Source organism: Paramormyrops kingsleyae, chromosome 10, assembly GCF_048594095.1.
Source record: "Paramormyrops kingsleyae isolate MSU_618 chromosome 10, PKINGS_0.4, whole genome shotgun sequence".
NCBI lineage: Eukaryota > Metazoa > Chordata > Actinopteri > Osteoglossiformes > Mormyridae > Paramormyrops > Paramormyrops kingsleyae.
The window spans coordinates 2,412,485-2,425,736 of record NC_132806.1 but is presented as its reverse complement, the minus strand read 5'-3'; the positions used below and the strand labels follow the sequence as shown (position 1 = coordinate 2,425,736).

The following is a 13,252-nucleotide window of genomic DNA, read 5'->3' as shown; positions in this document are numbered from 1 at the left end:
TTCATTGCAGCAACTCAAAATTGTACAGTACTCAGTAGTTTGTATGGCCCCCACGTGCTTGTATGCATGCCTGATAATGTCGGGGCATCCTCCTTATGAGACACCGGATGGTGTCCTGGGCAATCTCCTCCCAGTTCTGGACGAGGGCATCACTGAGCTAAGGTGCAACCTGGCGCCTTCGGATGGACTGAAACATAATGTCCCAGAGGTGTTCTGTTGGATTTAGGTCAGGCGAGCGTGGGGGCCAGTCAATGCTATTAGTTCCTTCATCCTACAGGAACTGCCTGCATACTCTTGCCACATGAGGCCGGGCATTGTCGTGCACCAGGAGGAACCCAGGACCCACTGCACCAGCGTAGGGTCTGACAATGGGTCCATGGATTTCATCCCGATACCCAATGGCAGTCAAGGTGCTGTTGTCTAGCCTGTAGAGGTCTGTGTGTCCCTCCATGGATATGCCTCCCCTGACCATCACTGACCCACCACCAAACCGGTCATTCTGAACAATGTTACAGGCAGCATAATGTTCTCTGCAGCTTCTACAGACCCTTTCACATCTGTCACATGTGCTCAGGGTGAACCTGCTCTCATCTGTGAAAAGCACAGGGTGCCAGTGGCGGACCTACCAATTCTGGTATTCTACAGCAAATGCCAATCGAGGTCCACAGTGCCGGGCAGTGAGCACAGGGTTCACTAGAGGACGTCGGGCCCTCAAGCCACCCTCATGAAGTCTGTTTCTGATTGTTTGGTCAGAGACATTCGCACCAGTGGCCTGCTGGAGGTCATTTTGTAGGGCTCTGGCAGTGCTCCTCCTGTTCCTCCTTGCACAAAGGAGCAGATACTGGTCCTGCTGATGGGTTAAGGACCTTCTATGGTCCTGTCCAGCTCTCCTAGAGTAACTGCCTGTCTCCTGGAATCACCTCCATGCCCTTGAGACTGTTCTGGGAGACACAGCAAACCTTCTGGCAATTGGCATGTATTGATGCGCCATCCTGGAGGAGTTGGACTGTGCTGTGCAACCTCTGTAGGGTCCAGGTATCACCTCATGCTACCAGTAGTGACACTGACTGTAGCCAAATGCAAAACTAGTGAAAAAACAGTCAGAAAAGATGAGGAGGGAAAAATATCAGTGGCCTCCACCTGTTAAACCATTCCTGTTTTGGGGGTCGTCTCATTGTTGCCCCTATAGTGCACCTGTTGTTAATTTCATTAACACCAAAGCAGCTGAAACCGATTAACAACCCCCTCTGCTACTTAAATGACCATGTCAATATCCCAGAAGAATTGACTTGATGCTATACTTTGATTAAAAAGTGTTCCTTTAATTTTTTTGAGCAGTGTATTTTGTCCATTAAAATAACATCAGATTGATCAGAAATACTGTGTAGACATTGTTAATGACTATCATAGCTGGAAACAGCAGTTTTTTTTATGGAAAATCTTTGGACTAGTTCAGTATTTAGAAAATCAGCAATTGTGGGTTCAATTACAAGCTCAAAATTGTCAGAAACAAAGAACTTCTGAAACTCATCAGTCTATTCTTGTTCTGAGAAATAAAGGCTATTCCATGCGAGAAATTACCAGGAAACTGAAGATCTCATACAATGCTGTGTAGTACTCCCTTCACAGAGCAGCACAAACTGGCTCTAACCACAATAGAAAGAGGAGAGAGAGGCTACAATGCACAACTGAGCGAGAGGGTAAATAGTAGTGTGCAGTTTGAGAAACAGAGGCCTCATAGGTCTGCAACTGGCAGCATCATTAAACAGTATCTGCAAAAGACCAGTCTCAGCATCGCCAGTGAAGAGGCAACTCTGGGATGCTGGTCTTCTAGGCAGAATAGCAAAGAAAAAGCTGTATCTCAGAAAGGGCCAATAAAAGGAAAAGACTGAGATGGGCAAATGAACACAGACACTGGACAGAGGAAGATTGGAAAAAAGTTCTATAGACAGACAAATCTAAGATTGAGGTGTTTGGATCACAAAGAAGAACATTTGTGAGACGCAGATCAAATGAAAAGATGCTGGAGAAGGGCTTGTCTGTCAAGCATGGTGAAGGCAAGGTGATGGTCTGGGGCTACTTTGGTGATGGTAAAGTGGGAGATTTGTACAGGATAAAAGGGATCTTGAAGAAAGATGTCTATCACTCCATTTTGCAACGCCATGCCATACGATACATTATGGACGGCACTTAATTGGAGCCAATTTCATCCTACAACAGGACAATGTACCAAACACAGCTCCCAACTTTATGTTGAAGAACACAATTATTTTAATTTCAAAATTATTATTTCTAACTTTGTCAATGACACTTTCCTATTTATTTAGCTGTATTTCCTAATCAATCTCATTTCATGCATGTTTTCATGGAAAATAAGGAAATTTCGAAGTGACCCCAAACTATTGAATGGTAGTGTAAATCCTTACATATAAAGATGAAAACACGGGTGGTACAATGAGAGCAATCAAGACAAGCAATTGTCGATTAAGACATCTTAGGGAAACGTAGTAGGCAGGCCTGACATGGGGAAACTGGAGGAGGACCACATTTCTGCCAAATGGGGCCAACAGCAGCTATTAAAGCTAGGGGTGTACATTTTTTCCCTCCATTCATTTTCTTAACCCTCTTATCCTGTTCAGGGTTACAAGGCAGGGAACAACCCAAGACAGGGTACATGCGCACACATACAGTACCCGTCTTTGGGCAGTTTGGTAACTCCAGTTAGCCTCAGCATGTTTTTGAACTGTGGGGGGAAACAAGAGGACCCAGACTAAATCCCACCATGATACAGGGAGAACATGCAAGCTACACTCCACATACATGTTACCCTGGCAGAGACTCAAACCCAGGTCCCAGAGGTGTGAGGTGACAGTGCTAATCACTGAGCCACCCATGTATAGTTTTTTTTCCCACAGAATATCATTACATTTGTTGTTTTTATGAAATTATTATAAAATATAACTTTCATAGAAAATGGATGGGTGGATGTACCTTTATTTACCAATATTGTCCAAATAAAAATTAATTAAACCATCAAAATATATCAGGGTCTTCTGTTTTTTTATTTTTTGCTCTCATTTTTGTTTTATTGTACTTACTCTTTCACAATACTGTATAGGAGCAACTTTCTCTTATCTTATGGAAAGTTATGTGCGCTGTAATAAGCTCATCTGTCCTAGTGTAAGACAAACTTGTCCAACTTCATAGCTGTCTAGATCTGTTATCCATTTAATTGTTGAATAATCCTGTAAGATCATTATTTAATATTACTTGGCATTAAAAATGGAAATAGGCAGTTTTGACTCATGATCTCATTAGCATGAAAACTCAAAAATTATATGACAGATCTTTTTCAACCTTTGCAGACATGTTGTAATATTGAAGATCTGGACCTTTGAGACGAATCGCAAAAAATTTAAGCAGCACTGCATTCTGATAGCAAAGAGAAGGCCAGCTCAGATACTTCATCATGTCAGCATGATAACTCAAAAACGTGTCAGATCAATGGCAGTTAGTGACAGCAAAAAGAACGATGACTTAGATAAGACACTAACTTTGTAAACCGTTTCACTTTATTTGATATTACTCTGTTGACTCTATTTGATCTTTGATGCATCTTATTACCTGTTCAAAAAATCTACACCTGGTAGACCTGAGACCTCAACCCCAAAATTGAAACTGCAAGGACAGAGGACAGCAGAGGGTGGAAAGGGAGGCTTGCAGCCGCCATCTTGTGAACAGAGCCATCTGCCATCTTAACATATTCTGTGGATCTTTTTGCAAACTTCCAGGAACATTGTACAGGTCAGTGTTTCTCAAACTGTTGGCGAGAGATGATTTTCTGAATATTCTAAAATAAAGTTTATAGTTTTTTTTTTGTTGCCAGCCTGCCTGCTCAGTCAATTTTATCAGTAGCAGTTCAGCAGACAGTCAGCGAAATTCATTGCGGAGAACTTTATCATGCGGGATTTTAATTGTGTCACTCAGCCCTAGTCCAAGTCAGTGGTGGCTCTTAAAAGAACAAGTGCAGATATGGTGAACCTGACTAAATTAAGACAAGTGCTCCAGGGGCACCAGATAATTGACCTGAACCTGCACTCGGACCCCAAGCTTCAGTCTCACCTCTGTACACAGCCGCGGAAAAAATTAAGAGACCACCGCACAATTTTTTGTTTCACTCATTTCTCAATTTATGGGCGTGCGTCTGTGAATAATATATATTTTTCTGCAAACTGCAGTCTGATTCTTCCCTGTTTCTCATTAATGAAGGGTTTCTTCTTTGGTTTATGGGACCTCAGTCCTGCTTTTAGGAGCCTGATACAAACTGTCCTAGCAGTGCACTTCACAGCTGCACTTAATGTTTCCTGTTCCCTTTGAAGGTCACTTGATGTCACTTGATGTCATCCTACGATTCATGAGAAACTGTCGGATAAGTTAACGGTCAACTCTGGCATTAGAATGTGGCTTCTGCCTGTTACCTGGCTGGTTTATGGTCATTCTTCATGTCTCCTGCTTCACCTTATTTTTGTGTACTGCTGTCTTATATATTTTGAACCTGAAAACATCCTGCTGCTCAGCATAGCCTTCTGGCAGCAGAACCACAATTAAATCATGATTTAAAAATGCGATTTGTTTAAAAATATAGAGTGGTCTCTTAATTTTTTCCACGGCTGTCTGTGTATATACTCAGCGACAAAAAAAGTTAAGCACCCAGAAGTAATGGTTCGAGTTGGATGTAATTAGGTACATGTGCAGACCAGCGATAGGTATGATTCGATTTGCAAGACAGCATCACCAGCACTTGCCGGAGTTTAATAGGGGTTGCATTGTGGGTTTGCATGAGGCCAGGTGGTCGTATTGTGCAATTGCCTGGCATGTGGAGCATGCAGATGTCACAGTCGGAAGTTGGAACCAATGGGCATGTAAGGGCACCCACACACATTGTGAAGGTTCCGGTTGCCCAATACAGACCACACCAAGGGAGGATCATCCTATTGTGTGCCAAGCATTACAGAACCCCATGACATTTGTGCCTGCCATCCAGACACAGGTATTGGACTCTCTACAATACCCCATGTCATCCCGCATTTTGTCTCGACGACTGGCATCAGCCAGACTACAGGTTCACCATCTCATGTGTAGGCTGCTGTTAGCACCTGGGCAGAGACGGCTGTGTTTGGAGTGATGCCATAACCGGGATGCATGGACTGATGACGAGTGGCGTCGTACCATGTTCAGCGATGAATGTTGGTTCTGCATTATCAGGGATGACAGGCGTGTTCATGTATGGCGGCACAGAGGGGAGAAGATCAATCCTGCCAGTGTTGTGGAGAGACACACCGGCGTTACTCCTGGCATCATGATGTAGGGAGCCATAGGGTATGACATCATTTTGTGGGGAGCCGTAGGGTATGACATCATGCTGTGGGGAGCCGTAGGGTATGACATCATGCTTCAGGTCATCTCTGGTAGTGAGACGGGGGACCCTAACAACACAGCGCTAAGTCAGTGACATCCTGAGTCCACATGTCTTACCCATCTTGAGACAGCTCAATAAAAGTGCTGTCAGTAAAATTCACTGATTGGAGGTGGGGAGTATCACATGGATCAACAAAATTTAAGAAGTTTAACTGTTCGCTCTTTTGCTGTGGCCTAGGATAGCCTATACCTTACTCAACCCTTCAGGCTAAGGTTAGTCTTGAATTTTTGCATATGTTTGTTTATTTGTGTTCTCTTCACATCTCTTCACATTTTTTCTACCACTGTAGCAGGATAGTATCAAAGACATATGAGATGTATTGTTAGTCTGTGCACCAATTTCTTCTTCGGTTAGACTACTTCATGCCAGTTTGCTTGGCAGTCAAGCAACCAGTAGCCTACCACTACAATCCATTGTGAAAAGAAAGCTGGGTAGCGTTACATCTCAGGCGGGGTGGCAACTTTGTCTATCCTGATAACTGTCACTAAAAATGCAAAGGACAGACATAAATTAATTGATTATGTTATCATATTTGGGTGGCACAGTGATGCAGTGGTTAGCACTGTTGTTTCACACGTCTGGGACCAGAGTTTGAATCTCCATGTGTGTGGAGTTTGCATGTTCTCCTCGTGTCATTGTAATGTTTACTCTGGGTACTCATTTTGATAACTTGAGTTACCAAATTGGCTGTAGGTGTATATCCATAAATGTAACTAATGGATATTCTGTCATCATGGGTCACCTAGTTTTCTGACACAAGTAACAAGCCCGCTATGGGCAATGGGGCCGAGGCGTGTACAATGATATGACACAAGTATCGAGCACGCTATGTGCAACGTGGCCAAGGCGTGTACAATGATATGACACAAGTATCGAGCACGCTATGTGCAATGTGGCCAAGGCGTGTACAATGATATGGCACAAGTATCGAGCACGCTATGTGCAATGGGGTCAAGTCGTGTACAATGATATGGCACAAGTATCGAGCACGCTTTGGGCAATGGGGCCGAGGCGTGTACAATGATATGACACAAGTATCGAGCCCGCTATGTGCAATGGGGTCAAGTCGTGTACAATGATATGGCACAAGTATCGAGCCCACTATGTGCAACAGGGCCGAGTCGTGTACAATGATATAACACAAGTATCGAGCCCATTGATGGGCAATGGGGCCGAGGCGTGTACAATGATATGACACAAGTATCGAGCCTGCTATGTGCAATGGGGCCGAGGCGTGTACGATGATATAACACAAGTATCGAGCCCGTTGATGGGCAATGGGGCCGAGGCGTGTACAATGATGTGACACAAGTATCGAGCCCTCTATGTGCAATGGGGCCGAGGCGTGTACAATGATATGACACAAGTGTTGAGTGGGGCCAGGGTCACACTTGAAGTTTATATAAGTAATAATGTCACAAAAAACATTGCGGAAAACACATTGTGAGAGCCTAGCGGGTGCGAGTGGGGCAATGGTGGGCTCTGCCAGGTGGCCATGGGTGACACTTGTGCCTTGTCCTCTGTCACAAGTGTAAGTTGGTTTCTGTTTGTTTTTGACCTTGGGACTCTCATAAAACAATAAGAAGGGCAACAGTCCGGAGCGAATCCCATCCCTGCTTATCTGTCCGGCCTGAACATACCTAGTCCTCAGCAGAAGCTCTCTCTGCCCAACCCCATATCACATGCTTGCCACCCCAATCGGGACACTTACGCAGTAATTTAAAAAGTTATTTAACTTTAAGGTCTGCTTATTGAAAGGCAGATTTGAATAGAATAATCTAAATAAAGACGGGTCAGAGTGCTTGAGTTCTTCTTGTTAAGTTATATAAGCACGCTAATGAAGTTCTGTGGGCTGAAATGTTTTTGTCACACCCGTGGCAATTCTGAGTTCAGACCTGATCTTTATTATTGCTGTTGTATCGCATTGTTGACAAACGGACGGTATCAATCATCTGAGAACGTAAAACATGATATTTTAAGTTTTTTCTCTTTGAATTAAATAATAAAATCTTAAGCATGTGTTAGCTAGTGTTGCAAGTGTTAAGAGAAACTGCTGCTGTAAAAAATAAATAAAATATGTTCTATATGTGTAGAAACTCCAAATGACTTGTAGTGACAAGCATCTAAAGTTTAGTGTGATTCATGCATTTTCATAATGCAGTGATCACACTTTCCAAAGGGTTATGGGGACTGTTAGCAGTGTTATAATCGTTTAGTTCATCCTGATTGAGGAGGCATTTGGGAAAAGTCTTTAAAAAGGATATCTTTTTTGAGTTTTAATATTTTTAATTCAATACTGTGCATCATAATGGTGCCAGCATTAAAATAGATTGTTGTGATAAATGACTAGCTGTTTAACTGCCTTGCATAGGGCTGGGTTCAGTGCTAATGCACATCGTTGTCAGCTTTTATTGCGCTCAGAAAGTCTAGAGCAAACTACATGAGAACATGTACTGTTTTGGTTCCATCTGCTTCTGCTAGTCAAGTCTCAGTGAATGAGGTGCATCAGAAGCATGGCTGGGTGACAGAGTGTAAGATCATGGTGGCGGGGGTCTCATCTCCAGTCTCTGCCCACAGCTTTCTCCCTGGAGGGCTCCGCCATCAGCTTCCCCGACCTGTGCCGCCTTGTGGCTTTTTACTGCATCAGCCGGTAAGCCCTGATCCACACCCCCCATCCAGCTGGACCAGCGCCACCTGCCAAAGCAGCCTCGCTAAGCTGAGCCGCTGTGACTCAGGGACACGCCAAAGCTGTGTGCCGCTGTCGTCATGTAGTGGGATGGGACAGAGAAGTAAATGTGTGATCTGTTCCAGGGACGTGTTACCCTTCCCCCTGGAGCTCCCAGAAGCCATTGCCAAGGCCTCATCCCACGGACAGCTGGAGTCCATCTCACACATGGGGATAGGTATATACCACCCAAATGTCACCCCCCCAGTGTGGGGGTGTAACGCATCTCACATGATAACAGTTAGCAGTGTCACTTCATCATTGCCTCTCTGCAGAGTTCTGGAGTTCCCACTTGAATAATGGGCAGCCCTCAACAGACCAGCTGGCCGATGGCTCCACACCACAAGAAAGACCGGGCCCATCCATGGAGATGTGCATGCAGCGTACCCGGGGCTGCCAGGGGGCACTGTGCTTCATCAACCCCCTTTTCCTGCAGGAGCCTCCCAGCCGTGGTGCCCTGCACAAGCGCCACCGTTTCAAGCGCAGCCTGCGGGTCCGCGTTTCCACAGAGACCTCCTGCAGCTTGTCTCCAACCTCCACCTCACCCCCGGTGGGTCTGCCACCTTCTGGTTGCCCAGAGGACCAAGACTGCATGAGGAAAAGGGCCACAACAGCAGCACCCCCTCTGAGGAGAACCCCCGCGCTCTCTCCAACCTCTGAAGAGGATGATTACCAGATACCGCTTACTGCGGTAAGGGCTCAGATCCATCTCCAACACAGTTTATCACCCCAAGCTACAGGCCCTGTTCAGTATTTCACTGTGAATGGAATCCTGCGATATACACCTGAACTAGCCATATGTGTGGGTGAAGGGCTTGAGTCGTTTTCCTGTGGTGTTCCCCAGGGTGCTGAGCCCCCCATCCCTGGGGAGGAGGCTATGGTAGATGCCGGGCTGGCCTTGGAGCGCCAGCGGGCGCCCTCCCTCTCCGAGCTGGACAGCAGCAGCTCCTTCAGCAGCCTGGAGGAGGTGGAGGAGCGGCCGGTGGCACCCGCCCTCTGCAGGGCCAGCGCCGCCTTTGTGTCGCTTTTCGCCCCTGAGAAACGTGTGGCCCAGCTGGTGGAGGAGCTGTCCCGGGACCGGCGCTCGGCCTTTGGTTCACTGGTGCAGGACTTCCTGCGGCGCCACCAGGAGGAGCTGAAGCCCTCTGCTGTGCTGCTACCGGCCAGGGAGCTGCTGCAAGGCCTGCGCCTCTTCCTGTCCCAGGCCAAGGGCTTCCTGCTGGACTGTGGGGAGCTGGAGCCCCCTATTGAGACCCTGGTGCCCGAGAACGAGAAAGGTACAGCAGGGTTGGGGGGACTCTGGGCCCCCTGGGGCCTCCTGACCGAGTCTTATTTCCAGACAAACAGGGTTGTGAAGGTGTTAGCAAACTGCACTGTGAAAGCTGACAAAGGACACATGTACGGGTTAAAGCTCAAGTCACGACTACATTATCGAGCTGCGCTGTTCTTTATCCAGTGCAGTTCATCTCATCACATATAGGTGAAGAATGCTTCAGGGTTTACAGGAAGAATCCACTTGCCCAGCCTAGGGTTAGCTGACATACAGGCAGTGAGCTTTGCCTTGCCTTGGAAATGTGCACAGCTCCTGACGAATTGTTCCCCGGACTGCGTGCTGTGGGGGTGCGCGGATACTGGCAAGGCACAGCCTTTCACAAGTGGACACATTTGCTCAGTGATTTGTCCAGTGTTGCGTTGGTGTAGGCATTTGCATTTATCTCCTTATCAGGGAAGATATCACAGTCCCACGCTTAGCTGGAGAGCAGTGATCACTTCTCAGTGTGCTATATAATCCAGCCTAGCCAAGACTCGCTCCCATCATGCATCTGTAATCCACGTTCTCCCCCGACAAGTCTAATAAACCTAAGAGCCATTGTAAATGTATTTATGTGTGTCAGTGTCTATATCATTTTATTTTGTGTGTGTTTTTGTGTGTGATACACACTGAGGTCTTCTCTTCGCCTTGGTGTCAATGTGTGCTTTGGAATTTTGAATGTTGGCTTCCCCAAGGTTGAAGTGTCTGAATTTTGTCTCTGTGTTGGTATTCTGCAGTGATATAAGCCTTTGTATGCTCCTCTGCCAAGCAGCTAATGAAATGGAAATTTTGTCTTGTGTGTGTGTTTGTATATATGCATATGCATTGAATAAGTATGCAGTAACTGCTATAAGGTGTGCAGGAATGTGTTGGACTGAACGCACGTATGTGTGTATGTGTGTGTGTGTGCGTTTGGTGGCAGACTTGGCCCTGGAGAAGGCCATGTTTGGCTGTGTTCTAAAGCCGCTGAAGTCCCAGCTGGACCAGACTCTGCTGGCTCTACACGCCCAGGACGGCTCCACCCAGAGGATGGTGGAGAGTCTGCGTGCCAGTCAGGAGGGCCTGCCGGAACACTTTGGGGTGCGGGTGGGCGTACTGGACTCCCACGGCGTGGAGAGGGCGCGTCAGAAGCTGCTGCTCATGCAGCGGGCATATTCCCCCATAGACAAGGTTCTGCTGCTGCTGCAAGTATGCAAGAGTGTCTATAAGGCCATGGGCAATTCAGGTGAGTGCAGATGACATACAGCAGCTCAGCACATGTGTGCAGTACAAGTTCCTTTAATGTGTTCAAGCATAGAATAAAAACTGGTTGAAAAACCTGGTAAAGAAATGGAATTCAATGTAACAGCCAAGCTGGAAATGCCAGGTTATTACCGGTCTCCATCCCATACATTCAGCTGAAACTCTGGCTTACCTGAGCTGGAGTTGAATATTTCTGTCTCCTTCACTGTTGTTTACCTGGAGTTGACTTTAGCTGCTTGCCAACAGTCACTAGCAGTTAGATTGCCTCTTCGAATTATTTCCGAGCTGTGTGAGTGAAGAAGGACAGAGAGATCTTTGAGTTATTGCCACCCCTGCTTGTTCCTTCTGCAGACCAGGGATTTGGGGCTGAGGACTTCCTCCCAGCCCTGTCTTATGTTATCGTGCAGTGCAACATGCCAGAGCTCCACGTAGAGGTGGAGTACATGATGGAGCTGCTGGAGCCCACGTGGCTCACAGGGGAGGGTAAGAGATGCTGATCGCCTGCCTGCAAAGGGGGTCTGACAGGGGAGGGTAAGAGACGCTGAACGCCTGCCTGCAAAGGGGGTCTGACAGGGGAGGGTAAGAGACGCTGATCTCCTGCCTGCAAAGGGGGTCTGACAGGGGAGGGTAAGAGACGCTGATCGCCTGCCTGCAAAGGGGGTCTGACAGGGGAGGGTAAGAGACGCTGATCGCCTGCCTGCAAAGGGGGTCTGACAGGGGAGGGTAAGAGACGCTGATCGCCTGCCTGCAAAGGGGGTCTGACAGGGGAGGGTAAGAGACGCTGATCGCCTGCCTGCAAAGGGGGTCTGACAGGGGAGGGTAAGAGACGCTGATCGCCTGCCTGCAAAGGGGGTCTGACAGGGGAGGGTAAGAGACGCTGATCGCCTGCCTGCAAAGGGGGTCTGGCAGGGGAGGGTAAGAGACGCTGATCGCCTGCCTGCAAAGGGGGTCTGACAGGGGAGGGTAAGAGACGCTGATCGCCTGCCTGCAAAGGGGGTCTGACAGGGGAGGGTAAGAGATGCTGATCGCCTGCCTGCAAAGGGGGTCTGACAGGGGAGGGTAAGAGATGCTGATCGCCTGCCTGCAAAGGGGGTCTGACAGGGGAGGGTAAGAGATGCTGCATTAGATGCCTGCCTGCTTGCTAAGGAGGTCTATGAACTGTGTAAGTAATGTTAACTGTACATTCGCTGTTCTTGTCAAAGGCCTGACAGTAGAAATATTTTTGCAAATTGTATGATTTAAGAGGCCTTCTTTGAAATCAAAGCATACTGGACAGTGGAATTTTAAAATAAGTAACTATGGTAAATAATATTCAGATTGGAATGTTTCTCATTCTGACCCAGGCTGAAGTTGCTCTGTCATGCTTCTTTCACAGGAGGGTACTATTTGACAAGTGTCTATGCCAGCCTGTGCCTTATCCAGAGTCCGCCAGGGGGCAATGCTATAGGCAAATTGACCAGTGAGGCACAGGAATCTCTCAGAGAGTGGAGTCAACGCCGAAATCAGGAGGCCCAGAATCAGAGGGAAGCCCAGCAGAGCCAGGTTAGTCCCCAACAGAGAGCTGTCAGGCCCAAGTGGCCAGGGGGCCCCAGGTTAGTCCCCGACAGAGAGCTGTCAGGCCCAAGTGGCCGGGGGGCCCCAGGTTACTCCCCGACAGACAGCTGTCAGGCCCAAGCGGCCGGGGGGCCCCAGGTTAGTCCCCGACAGAGAGCTGTCACGCCCAAGCGGCCGGGGGGGCCCAGGTTAGTCCCCGACAGAGAGCTGTCAGGCCCAAGCGGCCGGGGGGCCCCAGGTTACTCCCCGACAGACAGCTGTCAGGCCCAAGCGGCCGGGGGGCCCCAGGTTAGTCCCCGACAGAGAGCTGTCACGCCCAAGCGGCCGGGGGGCCCCAGGTTAGTCCCCGACAGAGAGCTGTCAGGCCCAAGCGGCCGGGGGGCCCCAGGTTACTCCCCGACAGACAGCTGTCAGGCCCAAGCGGCCGGGGGGCCCCAGGTTACTCCCCGACAGACAGCTGTCAGGCCCAAGCGGCCGGGGGGCCCCAGGTTAGTCCCCGACAGAGAGCTGTCAGGCCCAAGTGGCCGGGGGGCCCCAGGTTAGTCCACAACAGATAGCTGTCAGGCCCGAGCGGCCGGGGGGCCCCAGGTTAGTCCCTGACAGAGAGCTGTGGTCCAGCTGCGGACATGATGCTTAGCCTGGTTGCTTCAGCTAGCACATGTGTGAACCACCTTCTAAAAAACCAAATAACCAAAAATACACAAACAGAAAGCCAGTAGTTTAATTTGAGAAATTGTCCATAAAGGTATCTGCTGTTTTTCAATTGCTTCGAAACAAATATATTCTTTTATTTAGGAATTGCTTCGTTGTATAAAGTAATTTTAGTGATTTGCACTGAAATCAGATGGTCTACTTGTGAAGTGAAGGTTCTATTGTAAGTAACTGGGTGTATATAGTTCATGGGAAGGTCCCTACAAGACTTTTGATATAGTATTTTGTG

General features: G+C 47.9%; 1 protein-coding gene across 2 annotated transcripts in view; it reads left to right on the top strand.

Moving 5' to 3' along the window:
- The window catches only part of rin1b (Ras and Rab interactor 1b), a 30,203-nt gene that overhangs the window by 15,000 nt on the left and 1,951 nt on the right, over window positions 1-13,252 (top strand). The window contains exons 2-9 of one of the 2 annotated variants that reach the window (XM_072717153.1): window positions 3,651-3,804; window positions 8,057-8,129; window positions 8,291-8,382; window positions 8,480-8,895; window positions 9,049-9,481; window positions 10,439-10,741; window positions 11,110-11,241; window positions 12,134-12,300. In XM_072717153.1, coding sequence (XP_072573254.1) covers window positions 8,373-8,382; window positions 8,480-8,895; window positions 9,049-9,481; window positions 10,439-10,741; window positions 11,110-11,241; window positions 12,134-12,300 — 1,461 coding nt within the window. In that variant the 5' untranslated portion in view covers window positions 3,651-3,804; window positions 8,057-8,129; window positions 8,291-8,372. The remainder of the gene's footprint in view (window positions 1-3,650; window positions 3,805-8,056; window positions 8,130-8,290; window positions 8,383-8,479; window positions 8,896-9,048; window positions 9,482-10,438; window positions 10,742-11,109; window positions 11,242-12,133; window positions 12,301-13,252) is intronic. The other variant, XM_072717152.1, reaches the window with a different exon arrangement.